Source organism: Dasypus novemcinctus, chromosome 10 (genome assembly GCF_030445035.2).
Source record: "Dasypus novemcinctus isolate mDasNov1 chromosome 10, mDasNov1.1.hap2, whole genome shotgun sequence".
NCBI lineage: Eukaryota > Metazoa > Chordata > Mammalia > Cingulata > Dasypodidae > Dasypus > Dasypus novemcinctus.
In genome coordinates, this window is record NC_080682.1 from 116796844 (window position 1) to 116811687 (window position 14844).

The following is a 14844-nucleotide window of genomic DNA, read 5'->3' on the forward strand; positions in this document are numbered from 1 at the left end:
TGTTGTAACTCTTATCTCATGTACTAATTTGAAAAGTGATCTGTATATACAGAAAATTCATTTATATATGCCCGTGTTTTTAATATTACTAACTTCTTATTTAATAATAAGAAGTTGTTAATGGGAACTACCAATATTGAAGACATTATGGTAAGAATTGATGTTTCTATAAGTTAGAAAAACAGTGAAGAGCCTACTAAATATTTTTTCATTGACTTTTTTTTTAAAGATTTATTTATTTATCCTCCCCCCCATTGTTTTTGCACTCACTGTCTGCTTTCTGTGTCCATTTGCTGTGTGTTCTTCTGTGTCTGCTTGTCTTGTCTTTAGGTGACCCTGGGAACTGATCCTGGGACCTTCTGGAGTGGGAAAGAGGTGCTCAATCTCTTGGGCCACCTCAGCTCCCTGATCTGCTGTGTCTCTTATTGTCTCTCCTCTGTGTCTTTTTTTTTTGTGTCATCTTGCTGCACCTGCTCTCCACTTGGGCCAGCTTGCCGCACAGGCCTGCACTCCTGTGTGGGCCAGTACTCCACTTGGGCCAGCCCTCTGTGTAGGCAAGCTTGTCTTCACCAGGAGGCCCTGGGAACCAAACCCTTGATCTCCAGTGTGGTAGATGGGAGCCCAATCACTTGAGCCACATCTTCCCTCATTGACTCTTTGTTTATGCTTTCAGAGATATGGTTTGATTTTTTAATCCATCCTTCTCTGTTACTGCTCAGGAAACTGACCAGCAAAATGACTAAGCTCCTTTTTAAAAACACTATTTTGTATAACTTGTGTGCTTTTTAAAAGCCTATTTTATGAAATTTCACTAGTACCTTACTAACTCATGTTCAAATCAGTAGTTGCAGTGTAAATTTTGTTAGGCCCACTTTTTCTATTATATTTAGTGTTTGCCTTATAGTTTTAATTTGCAGAATTAGGCTGCTAGGCTTAGTGTCCCCCCTTCTCCACTCTTTCCTCAAATGGCAAGAAACTGAGTCCTTGTGAATGCTACTTCTAGGATCCCAGCTTGACGGATAAGAGAGAGTGGAGACCTGTACATTATGCAGCCTTTCATGGGAGGCTTGGCTGTTTGCAACTGCTTGTTAAATGGGGCTGTGGCATAGAAGATGTGGACTGCAATGGAAACCTTCCAGGTACTCAACAAAAGCAAATATTTTGTATTGTTTTGTTTTAAACTTTTAAGGGTTAGACCATGTTTAAGTAATTTAAACTATCATCATTCTATTAGTCCCTCACAAAACTAATGTAGTAAATCTGTTGACATAAACAGTTTTTATTTAAATCTTCCCTATTTTATGTACCCCTATCAAACTTCGCAATTTGTCTTTTTTTTTTTTTTCCATTTGTTTTATAGCCTGTGCTTAATATTTTTCTAGAGCCATATCAGCAAAACAGGGACTGGCCAAATTAAACTTGGACTCCCAGACACCTACCTCCCTGGTTTCATCTCCATCCCTTCACACTACCTTCTGGGATCGTTTTTGCTTCTTTCTGAAGTACTTCCTTTAGTGTTCCTTTAGTGCAGGTCTTTTGGTGTAAATGCTCCCAGTTTTTGTTTATCTGAAAAGGCTTTATTTTACCCTCATTTCTGTTTTTTTGAAGCTTCTGACTTTGTTCATTTTTTAAAACAGTTTAGTTTTTAAATTAAAGTATAAATGCATAAGAAAAGTGCCTTACTCAAGTGTGCAGTTCATTGAATTTTCACAAATGAACATTTCCCTGTAACCATCAGCCAGACTAAGAAGTAGAATGTTATATATTATGTTATGTTATATACATTATACTATACTATACTATACTGTACTATACTGTACTATACTATACTATACTATACTATACTATACTATACTATACTATACTATACTATACTATACTATACTTTGAGGTCTCTCTCCCCTCCAGTTACTCTCCAAAATGAATTGCTACCTTGACTTCTAACACTGTATATTAGTTTTTTCACTTTTGGAACTCTGTGAAGTGGAATCACAAACCAGCTCTTTTCTGTCTGGCTTCTTTCTCTTTTCCAAAGTGGTTGTACCAATTTACACATCTACTGGTAGTATTTAAGAGTTTGTTCTTCTGTATTATCATTAACACTTGGTACTAATATTTTAATTTTAGTCATTTGAGGGATGTATAGTGATAATTGTGGTTTTTTTTTTAAAGATTTATTTTTTTATTTATTTCTGCCCCCTTCCCCCCAGTTGTCTGCTCTCTGTGTCCATTTGCTGTTATGTTCTTCTGAGACCGCTTCTATCCTTATCAGCAGCACCAGAAATCTGTGTTTCTTTTTGTTGCATCATCTTGTTGCGTCAGCTCTCCATGTGTGCAGCGCCATTCTTGGGCAGGCTGCACTTTCTTTTGCGCTGGGCAGCTCTCCTTAGGGGCGCACTCCTTGCACATGGGGCTTCCCTATGCTGGGGACACCCCTGTGTGGCATGGCACTCCTTGTGCGCATCAGCACTGTGCATGGGCCAGCTCCACACGGGTCAGGGAGGCCCGGGGTTTGAACCATGGACCTCCCATGTGGTAGGCGGATGCCCTATCCGTTGGACCAAGTCCGCTTCCTGATAATTGTGGTTTTAATTTACATTTTCCTGATGACTAATGATGTTGAACATATTTTCATATATTTATTGGCTATTTGATTATCTTCTTTTGTGACATACTGGTTCAACTCTTTCCCTTATTTTTCTCTTGGATTGTGTTTTAGTTTGCTAAAGGCTGCCAATGCAAAATAGCAGAAATGGGTTGGTTTTTATAATAGGGATTCTTTTTCCTTAAAAAAATTATTAAAGTATATCATTCATACATCAACTTAGGTAAACAATAAGTGTATAGTAAAAGTTGTGAATTTACAAAACCAAGGTGCATAACATCATACAGGGCTCTCATATATATCACTCTACCAGGAATACTTTGCATTGTAGTGAAGCATTTGTAACAAATTATAGAAGAGCATTGTCAAAGTATTACTACTAGCTATAGTCCATTTCTTTTACATTTGGTGTATTTTAACCCTAAACCACACTATTATTTTGTTGTTCATAAACCATATATTTATATAAAGTGTACAATCAACAGCATTTGGTATAGTCACAGATTTGTGCATTCATCAATTTAATCAGTATTGGAGCATATTCATAACTCCAGAAGAAAAGAAAAAAAACACAACACAACAAAACCCAAACCACTATCATACCCATACGTTAGTGCTACTGATCACAAATCCTGTGATGTGCTTTCACCATTTCTATTAATTTCCAAACATTTACAATTTTTTACCAGTTCTCCACATATTAAATTCAGCTTTCCACTCTCTAACCACATTCTATTCTTTGCTGATTTATATTCTAGCTTCTAACTCCATGAGATTTGCTCATTATACTTAGTTCATAATAATGAAATCATACAATATTTGTCCTTTTGCATCTGGCTTGCTTCGCTAAACATAGTTCCTCCAGGTTGATCCATCCTGTCATATATTTTACAACTTCATTTCTTCTTACAGTTTAAAAATATTCCATCTATGTATATACCACAGTTTGTTTATCCATTCATCAGTTGATGGACACCTGGTTTGTTTCCATCTTTTGGCAATTGTGAATAAAGGTACTATGAACATTAGTGTGCAGATGTATGTATACGTGCTCTCAGTTCTTGGCATATTCACAGGACAGATCTTTATCTAACTTCCTTAGGAACTGCCAAACAGAATTCCACAGTAGCTGTACCATATTATTTCCCACGAACAGTGAATAAGCCATCCTATCTCTCCACATCCTCTCCACACTTGTAGTTTCTATCTTTTTAATAGTGGCCTTTCTAATAAGTGTGAAATGCTACCTCATTGTAGCTTTGATTTGCATTTCCCTAATACCCAATGAAGTTGAACATTTTTTCATGTGTTTTTTTCCCCACTGTTTGTATTTCTTCTTTAGAAAAAAATGTTTATTCAGTTCTTTTGCCCATTTTTTAATTGGGACATTTGTTTTTTTATTGTTGAATTTATAGTATCTCTTTATGTATCATGGATATTTGACCCTTGTTGGATGTGTGATTTCCAAATATTTTCTCTCATTGAGTTTGCTGTCTTTTTACCCTCTTCACAAAGTCCTTTGAGGTGCAGAAGTCTTTAATTTTGGGGAGGCCCAATTTATCTATGTTATCTCTTGTTGTTCGTGCTTTGGGTGTAAAGGTTTAAGAGACCCCCACCTACTACATGGTCTTGAAGATGTTTCCTTACATTTTCTTCTAACAGTTTTATGGTCCTAGCTTTTATATTTAGGTCTTTGATCCATTTTGAGTTGATTCTTGTGTAAGGAGTGGGTTAGGGGTCCACTTTCATTCTTTTGTTTATAGATATCTAATTCTCCTAGCACCATTTGTTAAAGAGACAGTTCTGTCTTGGAAAATTGGACTTTGGGGGAATGGATGTAGCTGAAGTAGTTGAGTGTCTGCTTCCTATGTATAAGGTCCTGGGTTCAATCCCAGTACCTCCAAAAAAAAAAAGTGAGTTGGTAGGCTTACAGAAAAATATCTGTTGACCATAGAGGTGGAGTTCTATTTCTGAACTCTCAATTTATTGCACTGATCAGTGTTTCTATCTTTATGCCAATATCATGCTGTTTTGACCACTGTAGCTTTATAATACACTTCAAGGTCAGGAAATGTGAATCTGCTGAGTTTGCTCTTCAGGACTCATTTTCCTTCCAAATGACTTTGGTAAATAACTTTCCTATTTCTGTAAAGTAGGCTGTTGGAATTTTGATTGGTATTGTATTAATTAATCTATATATCAATTTGGGTATACCTGACATATTCATGATGTTTCATCTTCCATTCTAAGAACACAGAATCCCTTCCATTTGTTTAGGCCTTCTCTAATTTCTTTTAGTTTCTACAAACCTTTTGTTTTATAGTTTTCTGAGTACAGATCTTTTACCTTCCTGGTTAAATTAATTCCTAGATATTTGAGTCTTTTTGTTGCTATTGTAAATGGAAAATTTTTCTTGGTTTCCTCCTTAGCTTGCTCATTACTGGTGTATAGAAACACTACTGATTTTTGCTTTTGATCTTGTATCCTGCCACTTTGCTGAACTCATTTATTAGCTCTAATAGCTTTGTTGTGAATACTTTGGAATTTTTATGTCATCTGCAGGTAGAGTTTTACTTCTTTCCAATTTGGATTCCTTTTATTTCTTTTTCTTGCCTAATCACTCTTGTGGGAACTTCTAGTACAATGCTGAATAAAAGTGGTGATAGTGGGCATCCTTGTCTTGTTCCTGATTTTAGAGGAAAAGCTTTCAATCTCTCCCAATTAAGTAAGATTTTGGCTGTGGGAATTCCATATATGCACTTTATTTTGTTGAGGAACTTTCTTTCTATACCTATCTTTGGAAGTGTTTTTATCAATAAAGGATGCTGGATTTTGTCAAATGCCTTTTCTGCCTCAATCGAGATGATCATATTTTTTTTTTTTCTTTCTGATTTGTTAATGCGGTGTATTACTTTAATTGCTTTTCTTATGTTGAACCACCCTTGCATACCAGGAATAAAACTCACTTGGTTGTGTTGTATAATTCTATTAATATGCTGTTGGATTTGATTTGCAGGTATTTCCTCCATTTTCCTAGTATGGCTTATAATTTTTTGCTGATGTCTAGACATCTGATTAGGAAGGCAAGTTTACTCAGATGCTCAATTTCTTTCTCTTTCATAGGATTTTAGTGGCAGGAGGCTGTGTGTTACTGCTGTTCTTTGATTCTTGGTTCAACCTGTTCTGGGTCTTTAGGATTGTCCCTATTTGTTATTCAGATCTGGCTCCTGGGCCCAGTAATGGGTTGCAGACCCACTGCCAAGGGCCTTGGGGCAGGAGGCTTTAAAGACCAGAAAAGGCCTCTCTTAACTTATTTACTTTTAGTTTCTTCACATGCATTTCCTTGGTCTGCCAGCAGTTGGTGCTGTTTGGCAGCCCTCTCAGTTCAGTGCTGCCTCTGAATGTGTTTGCTTCAACATGGACCAGATCAATATGACAGATGTTCCTGTCCCACCCTGAGGTCTGAGAATTCAAGTGTCTAGTGTGGGGGAGGGTGCTGGCATTTGCAGCTTCGACTTTTAACTCAGTTTTGCTGTTGTGATTCTTTTCCTTTGCCCTTGTCTGGGCTGTGTCCAGCCTTTCCCTGGTGTCCTAAACCCTAGAAGATTTTTTCATAAGCTATTTCTGCCTTTCCTCTAGCTATTTTTCTGGGAGAGAAATGAGTCCCATGTCTCTCTAATCTGCCATCTTCCCAGAAGTCTACCTGTGTCTTCTTAATGTCTTTTATTTCTGTGGACATGTTATCCTTCACCTCCATGATTTGATTTAGGAGATTTGTATGAAACTCATTGACTAACTGTTTCGGGTCCTGTGTCTTGCCTGGAGCTTCAATTTGTTCCTTTGCCCAAGTCGTATCTTCTTTCTTAAAATGGCTTATAATTTTTTGCTGATGTCTAGCATCTGATTCTGTGCTGAGTTTACTCTGATGTTCAGTTTCTCTCTCATGCTTAGGAATTTACTATTAAGTAGCTCTGTGCTACCACTGTTCTTTGACTCTTGATTCAACTTGTTCTTGATATTTAGGATTGCCCTGTTTTAACTGTTCAAACCAGGGCTTAGGAACCAGTATTGAGGTGCAGGCCAGTTTCCACAAGCCTTGGAGATGGAGTCAATAAGGGCACCTGCTTGACTCTTTTTAAAAATTTATTATTTTTCCCTTTTCATGCACTTTTCCAGTCTTGCCAGCAGATTGTGCTCTTTGGCGGACTTCTCAGCTCAGACCTCGGGTGCTAGGGGTGAAATGCATTCCGTGTAGCTCCTCAGGTCGGTGGGCAGTGCAGAAGCAGTGTCCTCAGGGCTGGCCAGCCCTCACACACAAACCTCTCAGAAGCTGTTCTCCCACAGCCAGCAGGACCCTCCCCCTGCCTCCTCAGCAACCAGCCTGGGGCAGGAGGGAAGGTGTTTGAGAAGGCACATTCTCTTTAGCTCCCTGCCAGCTCTCAGTGCAAGCCATGTCCTGGCCCCACCTGGCCTGGAAGTGTGTGACTCCTCCAATGCAGCTGACCAAGTTGACTGGCTGTAGTCTGTGTCCCTCTGTCTCCCGTTTTTGGGGAGGAGGACTCCTGCAACAAACTCAGTCAGGAGCCGCTCCAGTCCGCAGACTTGTTGGTTCTGACTGTGGGGGGAGGGACACCCACTGCTGCTTTTGTGGCTCTACTCACTGGAAGTTTTAACCAGCTGAGATGAGACTCCCTTCCTTCTTCCCTCTCCTGTGTGTGCCTTGCCTTCCCCTGGTGTCCTGAGCCCCAGAGCAGCCCTCCAGACTATTTCCACCTGTCCTATAGCAATTTTTTCTGCCTCTCTAATCCTTCATCTTCCTGAAAGTCTTGCCTCCCTTTTCTTTTAAGGTATCTTTTGAGGAATAATTTTAATTTTAGTGTAGTCTAGTTTAGCAATCTCTTCCTTTGTCATTAGTGCTTTCGATATCCAGTGTAAATTTTTTTTCACCCTTCTTTGATTATGATGAAGACATTCTTCTCTGTTATCGTCTATAAATTTTATTGTTTTACTTTCACATTTAGACCTCCAACCCAGATGGAACATACTTTTATGTGCATAATGCAAGGCAGGAGTAAAGTTGCATTTTTGTTTTCCATGTAGTTATCTAGTTGACTTATTTATTTTTTTAAATTAAATTTTATTTTTTTTACTAGGCAAAGAACTTTATTAATATTATTTTCAAACTTTACTCCCAGGCTTCTTCAGCTTAATTAGCTGCAAAGAATGAAACTGTGGATAAGCAAAAACTGAAAAGAGCTGCAGTGTCCAAGGGGCTTGAGCTTAAAAATATTAGAGATCTAGATTTTATTAGATCCATAAATGAAACAATTTTAAAAAGCAGTCATAATATAAAATAGCTCCAAGTAATGTCAAATTCTATCTTCTTCAGAAGTTGACTCAATTCAGTTGGCCTCATTCTTGAAAGCCTCATCAAAATTCTCCACAAGATCTGGAACTTCATCATCATCATCCTCTCCAGTAGCAAGTGGTGTTTTTCCATCCACAGATTGTTTGGGCAGAGTTTCAGCCAGTCTCCTCAGACTGGTCAGACTGTCTGCACCAAGCTGGTTTAAGATGCTGGGTAGCATTTCTGTTAACTGCTTGGTCTCAGCATGGCCTGTAATGGTGAAAGTGTTCGCTGCCAGAGATGCCTGAATTTTAGGGTTATTGAAGTGGATCACTGTTCCTTGGTTTGTAAACATGTTAACCTCTTCAATACCAGAGATATTGTTTACCCCTAATTGCTTTAAGGAGAACTGAAGTTTTTTATCATCTGCTGTAGCAGCTGTCTGTGAACCACCTTCTTTCTGCGAGCAGTTCCTTTCCCACCAATGCACACTTGTGCTTGCAGTTTGGCGAGTTTCTCCTGGTTCATGGTAATTTCTTTCATCTTGTTGAGCGGAAATGGGGCCACGCGGGGGACTAGGGTTGGCACTCGGGTCTCAGGTAGACCAGCTGAGACCAGGCGCACACACGCGGGGACGCAAGATGGCAGCTAGAGCTATATAGTCAACTTAGCTTCATGTGTTGAAACTAAAGACTGTCTTTTTCCTCAGTACTTTGCAGTTGGTGTCTTTGTCATATATTAGTACCATATATGTGTGGGCTTGTTTTCTGGATTCTGTATTTTGTTCTTCTGATTTATTTCTCTTTGTGCTATACCACTCTGTCTTAACTACTGTAACTTTATAATAAGTCTTGGATTTTAAGAAAGTAAGTTCTCCCACTTAGTTTTTCTTCTTCAAGTTTGTTTTGGCTTTTCTTGGTTCTTTGCAATTTTCATGGACAATATGCTTGTAAATTTTTATTAAAAAACTACTGGAGGCGGTGGATTTGGCCCAGTGGTTAGGGCGTCCATCTACCACATGGGAGGTCCGCGGTTCAAACCCTGGACCTCCTGACCTGTGTGGAGCTGGCCCATGCACGGTGCTGATGCGCGCAAGGAGTGCCCTGCCACACAGGGGTGTCCCCCGCATAGGGGAACCCCATGCGCAAGGAGTGCGCCCCGTAAGGAGAGCTGCCCAGTGCGAAAGAAAGTGCAGCCTGCCTAGGAATGGCGCCGCACACACGGAGAGCTGACACAACAAGATGATGCAACAAAAAGAAACACAGATTCCCGAGCCGCTGACAACAACAGAAGTGGACAAAGAAGATGCAGCAAATAGACACAGAGAACAGACAACCTGGGTGGGAGGGGGTAGGGGAAAGGGAGAGAAATAAATAAATAAATCTTTAAAAAAAAAAAAAACTACTGGAGGATTGAGGAATAAAATCTGGACTAGAGTGGATTTACTGGTATTCTACTATAGAATTATTGTGACTCTAGCAATGGAAGACACTGTGTCATTGATGTGGAGACAGTGGCCCCTAGAGTTGCTGAAGGCAGGGCATGGGAAAAGGAGGTGTGATATGGGGGCATTTCTGGGACTTGGAGTTGTCCTGAATGATATTGCAGGGACAGATGCAGGACATTATCTATTCTGGCATAACTCACTGAATGGACTAAGAGAGAGTGTAAACTACAATGTAAACTATAATCCATGCGATGTAGCAATGCTCCAAAATGTCTTCCTCAAAATGCAATGAATGTACTACACTAATGAAAGAAGTTGTTGATGTGGGACAAGTGGGACAAGTGGGGGGAGAGGGACACATGGGAACCTCCTATATTGTTTAATGTAACATTTTGTGTGATCTATGTATCTTTTAAAAATAGAAAATAAAAAATATATTAAAAACTACTAGGACTTTGGGATTTTATGCATCAATTTTAGAACTGATATTTGTTTTATATTGAATCTTTTAATTCATGAACATCACATATCTCTCCTTATTTAGATCTTTTTGAATTTCTTTTGGTAATATTTTATAGTTTTCTCTGTAGAGGTGTTACTTCTCTTTTATGGATATTTTAATTTTTTTGTGGTATTTTAAATATGTAAATACTTTCTAAGTCTTTCTTGCTGGTATACAAAAATATGATTGTGTATTTTACAACCTTACTGAGCTCAGTAATTCAAATAATTTATCTGTGGAATCTTTTGGTTTTTCTAGGTATACAATCTGAAAATACTGACAGTGTCTTTCTTTTCTAATGTATGTGATATGTATATGTGTCAGCCAAAGGGGTGCTGATGCAATCTTTTGGCTTTTATAAAGCATATTTATTTGGAATAGAAGCTTAACGTTACAAGGCCATAAAGTGTTTAAGTTACTTCCCTCACCAAAATCTGTTGCCACATGTTAGAGCAAGATGGCTGCCGACGTTCACCCTCCCTCTTCTTCTTAAGGCTCTGTGGTCCCAGCTCCTTCTGTTCTCAGCTGTAGGCTGGGATAAGGCTTTCTCCCTGGGCTGGTTTCTTTTAGGGCTCAGCTGCTTTCTTCTTTTATTTTATTTATTTACTTATTTCTCTCCCCTTTCCCCCTATCCCCGTTGTCTGCTCTCTGTGTCCATTCGCTGTGTGTTCTTCTATGTCTGCTTGTATTCTTGTCAACGGCACTGGCAATCTGTGTCTCTTTTTTGTTGCGTCATCTTGCTGCGTCAGCTCTCCATTTGTGTGGTGCCACTCCTGGGCAGGCTGCGCTTTTTTCACGCAGGGTGGCTCTCCTTGCAGGGCACAGTCTTTGTGCTTGGGGTTCCCCTACACGGGGGACATCCCTGCATGGCACGGCACTCCTTGCACGCATCAACACTGTGCATGGGCCAGCTCACCACATGGGCCAGGAGGCCCTGGCTTTGAACCTTGAACCTCCCATATGGTAGATGGATGGTCTATCAGTTGAGCCAAATCCGCTTTCCTGCTTTCTTCTTTTCACAAGGTCAGCTGTAGACTATCAGACTCTTTCTTTTCCTGGGGCCTCTGCCATATCTATGGAGCTGTTTCTATTCCTCAGTGTCCTTCTCCTGACTGTTTACTTCCTGTGGCCTCAAAACTCCAACTCTCTCCTCTGCCATGTCTTTTTCTCTGTGAGTCCCTGCCCACCAAGGGGACTCAAACCAAGGGGGCGGGGACTCAGTGTCCTACTGACGTGACTGAATCAAAGCCTTAATCATTATTTAATCAAATAAAAGTGAAACCTCTGAATCTAATACAATCTGATATGCCTAGAGGAACAGGCTAGTTTATATACACAATTCAGTATGTATTTTTGGAATTCATAAACAATGCCAAACTGCTACAATGTGTATTATGGTTTTTTCCCCTTGTCACATTGCCCTGCCTAGAATCTGCTGTACAATGTTCACATACTTCAAAGTACTTTCAGATTTCTCTCGTGATTTCTTCTTCAAGCATGGATTTTTTAAAGCTTGTAACACTTTAGAACCATGTAGCAGTTTGATATTATTGATGAATTCCAAAAAGAAATACTGGATTATATTTGTAATCTGATCTGTACCTGGGCATGACTGAGTTATGATTAGGGTCCTTACCCCTTGGTGATAAAAAAGCATAGCAAAAACAGAGTTGAGGGTTTCTGATGTTGGAGTTTGATGCTGAAGACTTAAGCTGGAGCCCCAGGAAGTCAGCATGCAGAGGAAAGAGAAGCCAGCCCCAGAAAGAAAGGAACGTTGAACCCAGAGAAAAGCAAGCCCCAGGAACACAGGAACCCAGGAAGCCTGAACCCTCGCAGATGTTGGCAGCCATCTTGCTCCAAATAGACTTTGGTGAGGGAACTTACGCTTTATGTCCTAGTATCTGTAAGCTCTTACCTCAAATGAATACCCTTTATACAAACCAACCAATTTCTGGTATTTTGCATCAGCACCCCTTTGGCTAACTAATACAAGCCATTAATATTCTCTTGAAGAAGGCTTTGGGTTGTATCTCTCCATCAATCTGATCTAATTTGCTTTCTTTCTTGACATTTTTTGTCTGTTATTGGCATTCTTGTTAGTTCCTCTAGTCCTTTATACTTTAAAAAATGTCTTTTTTTCTATATTTTCAAGGACTTAGGATAGAAAATGGTGAGGTAGGTGTGTGTGCCCATTCTGCCATTTGATCCTGTCCCCTTGTTATATATTAAATATAATAAATGATTGTAGAAAATGGGCAGATGTACAGTGATAAAAGTAATCATTCGTATTTACATAGCGATTATTGTTTTATTCGTTTTTCCCAAAATATTAAATTTTACTTAATTTTAAAAATTTACATGATGAACATTTTTTCATGTAATTATAAGCTGCAAAATGGGGATTTCACTTTCTAAGACAATTTCCTGGGGACTGCTCTTTTCTGAACCTCAGCTGGTCTTTTACACCGATACTCAGTGTGACTTTGACGTGATGAGAAGACTGAATAAGGAGATGCAGGCTAGGAAAAAAGGTCTGTTTTTCTTGCCGGGGGTAAGTTCTTATTATATGGGCCAGAAATAGTTACCTCCCTATGAAGATTAGAGCCAATGTATTCTTTCTTTTTTTTTTTTTTACGTTATTTTATTTTCAATTTAAAAATTAAGTTCTTTTTTCTGCCTCTTGCTTGCAGTTCACTTGGCAGCCATGGAAGGCCACCTTCAGTGTTTTAAGTTCCTACTCAGCAGAATGAACCAAGCAACACAAGCTTTAAAAGCCTTCAATGATAATGGAGAAAATGTATTGGACCTGGCCCAGAGGTTCTTCAAGCAGAACATTTTACAGTTTATTCAGGGGGCTGAGTATGATGGAAATGATCCAGAAGATAATGAGAGTAAGTGACAAACCTGAAGTGTTTTAGCCTGTAGTAAGTAGAATCGATGGAAATGAAAGCAGTTATAAGAAAAATGTTATATTAAAATGTCTTGCATATATGTGTCCACACATTCATCTAGATTTTCTTTTTTTCTTTTTTTCTCTCCCCTTCCCCCCTCGCCCCCCAGTTGTCTGCTCTCTCTGTCCATTCGATGTGTGTATTCTTCTGTGTCCACTTATATTCTTGTCCATGGCATGGGAATCTGTGTCTTTTTTGTTGCGTCATCTTGCTGCATCAGCTCTCCATGTGTGCAGCACCGCTCCTGGGCAGGCTGCACTTTTTTTGTGCTGGGTGGCTCTCCTTTGGGGCGCATTCTTTGAGCGTGGGGCTCCCCTATGTGGGGACCACTCCTGCGTGGCACGGCAGTCCTTGTGCGCATCAGCAGTGCATGTGGTCTGGCTCATCACACGGGTCAGGAGGGCCTGCATATGAACCATGGACCTCCTGTGTAGTAGGCAGACGTTCTATCCATTGAGCCAAATCCGCTTCCTGTCTAGATTTTCTTGATAATGAAATATTTTAGAAACAAATATAGAGGTTTCACATAAGGAAGACAGTTTATATCTAAGTTTAAGAATAAAATATTGTGGGTACAGATGAAGCCCCTTAGATTTCTCTCCCTAATACCCTTCTCTTCACCTCTTCTTCAGAGGTAACTATTATTTTGGATTAATCATCCTATTCTATGGTTTTACATTTTAGTTATATATATATCTGCAAAAACATATAGCATGCTTTATGTATTTTTTAGGATAAGCTAAACTGTCATAACAAAGAAATCCTAAAATTCAGGCTTAAATGACATCTTTTATGTGACAGCCTGGGTAGGAGAGTGAATCCGTGAAGTCATTCAGGGACTTGTGATCTTCTGAGTTCTCTCTAGTTGTTGCTAGTCCAGCTTGGGGTAGAGAGTGATCGAGGGTATTATAAGGCTAGGATGAGAGATTGTCAACTCCATTGGCAGGAATTTAGTCACATGGCCATACCTACATTGAAAAAGCCTAGAGAGTTCAGTACCTAGCTGCTGCACCTGTGTCCCAGTTGCAGTTCTACTACTATTGAAGGAGGGGGATTTTGGGGTACAATTAGCAGTCTTTGAAACAAATTCTAAAACTTTATAAAAATGGGATAAAACATTACATATTCTTCTAAGACTTGCTTTTATCCATAGCTTATTTTGTTTCTGAGATTAGATTGCTATGTATATATTCTAGTTTATTCTTTTTAAGTGTTGCATAGCAATGCATTCTATTCTATGAAAACTATTACTTATTTTTCCATTCTCCAATTTCACATTTAGGTTGTTTGCAACTTCTCACTACTACAGTCCATATGGTAATGGATAATCTTGTACATCTCCTTATGTACATACGAGAATCTATTTAATGCAGTGCTTCCCTACTTTTTTCACCCACAACCTATGTAGAAAATGATAATATTTGGATGGCACACTGGGATCATTGGACTAGACATCTTGGCATCTTTGTCTGTCCTCTCTGAAGACAAAGTTAAGAGTGCAGCTTTTCTTTTTCTTTTTTTTAAATGCGGAATAGTAGAAGTTAATACCTGGAAAAATCTTTAGTGCTTATACAGCACAAGGAAGAGAAGATAATCTGGAATGACACCTGATACCAAGCAAGTATCAGTTTTAGGAGATGAGACATCTTTATTTTTGTTTAAAATCACCAAATCTAAATGTTTATTTATTTTTAGAAGTGTATTTTAACATATTGTTTTTCAAAATGTATTTTTTATTTATTTTTAAAAGATATATAGATCATACAAAATGCTACATTAAAAAGTATAGGAGGTTCCCATATGCCCCACTCCTCACATCCTCTACTTTTCCCACATCAACAACTTCTTTCATTAGTGTGGTACATTCATTGCGTTTGATTATTAATACAGTCAAAAATTTTAAAAAAAAATTTTTAGTTGTCTTTTTTTAAAAAGAGGTACATAGATCACAAAAAATGTTACATTAAAAAATATAAGAGGTTCCCATATACC

General features: G+C 38.9%; 1 protein-coding gene and 1 pseudogene across 8 annotated transcripts in view; one reads left to right on the top strand and one right to left on the bottom strand.

The window, feature by feature from the left end:
* Window positions 1–14844, top strand: part of ANKRD42 (ankyrin repeat domain 42) — a 96147-nt gene that overhangs the window by 25409 nt on the left and 55894 nt on the right. For all 8 annotated transcript variants that reach the window (XM_023583239.3, XM_071218293.1, XM_023583240.3 and 5 more), the window contains 2 exons: window positions 1004–1139; window positions 12592–12792. In XM_023583239.3, the coding sequence (XP_023439007.2) occupies window positions 1004–1139; window positions 12592–12792 (337 nt within the window). The remainder of the gene's footprint in view (window positions 1–1003; window positions 1140–12591; window positions 12793–14844) is intronic.
* LOC101424298 (transcription factor BTF3 pseudogene) lies at window positions 7741–8495 on the bottom strand (annotated as a pseudogene).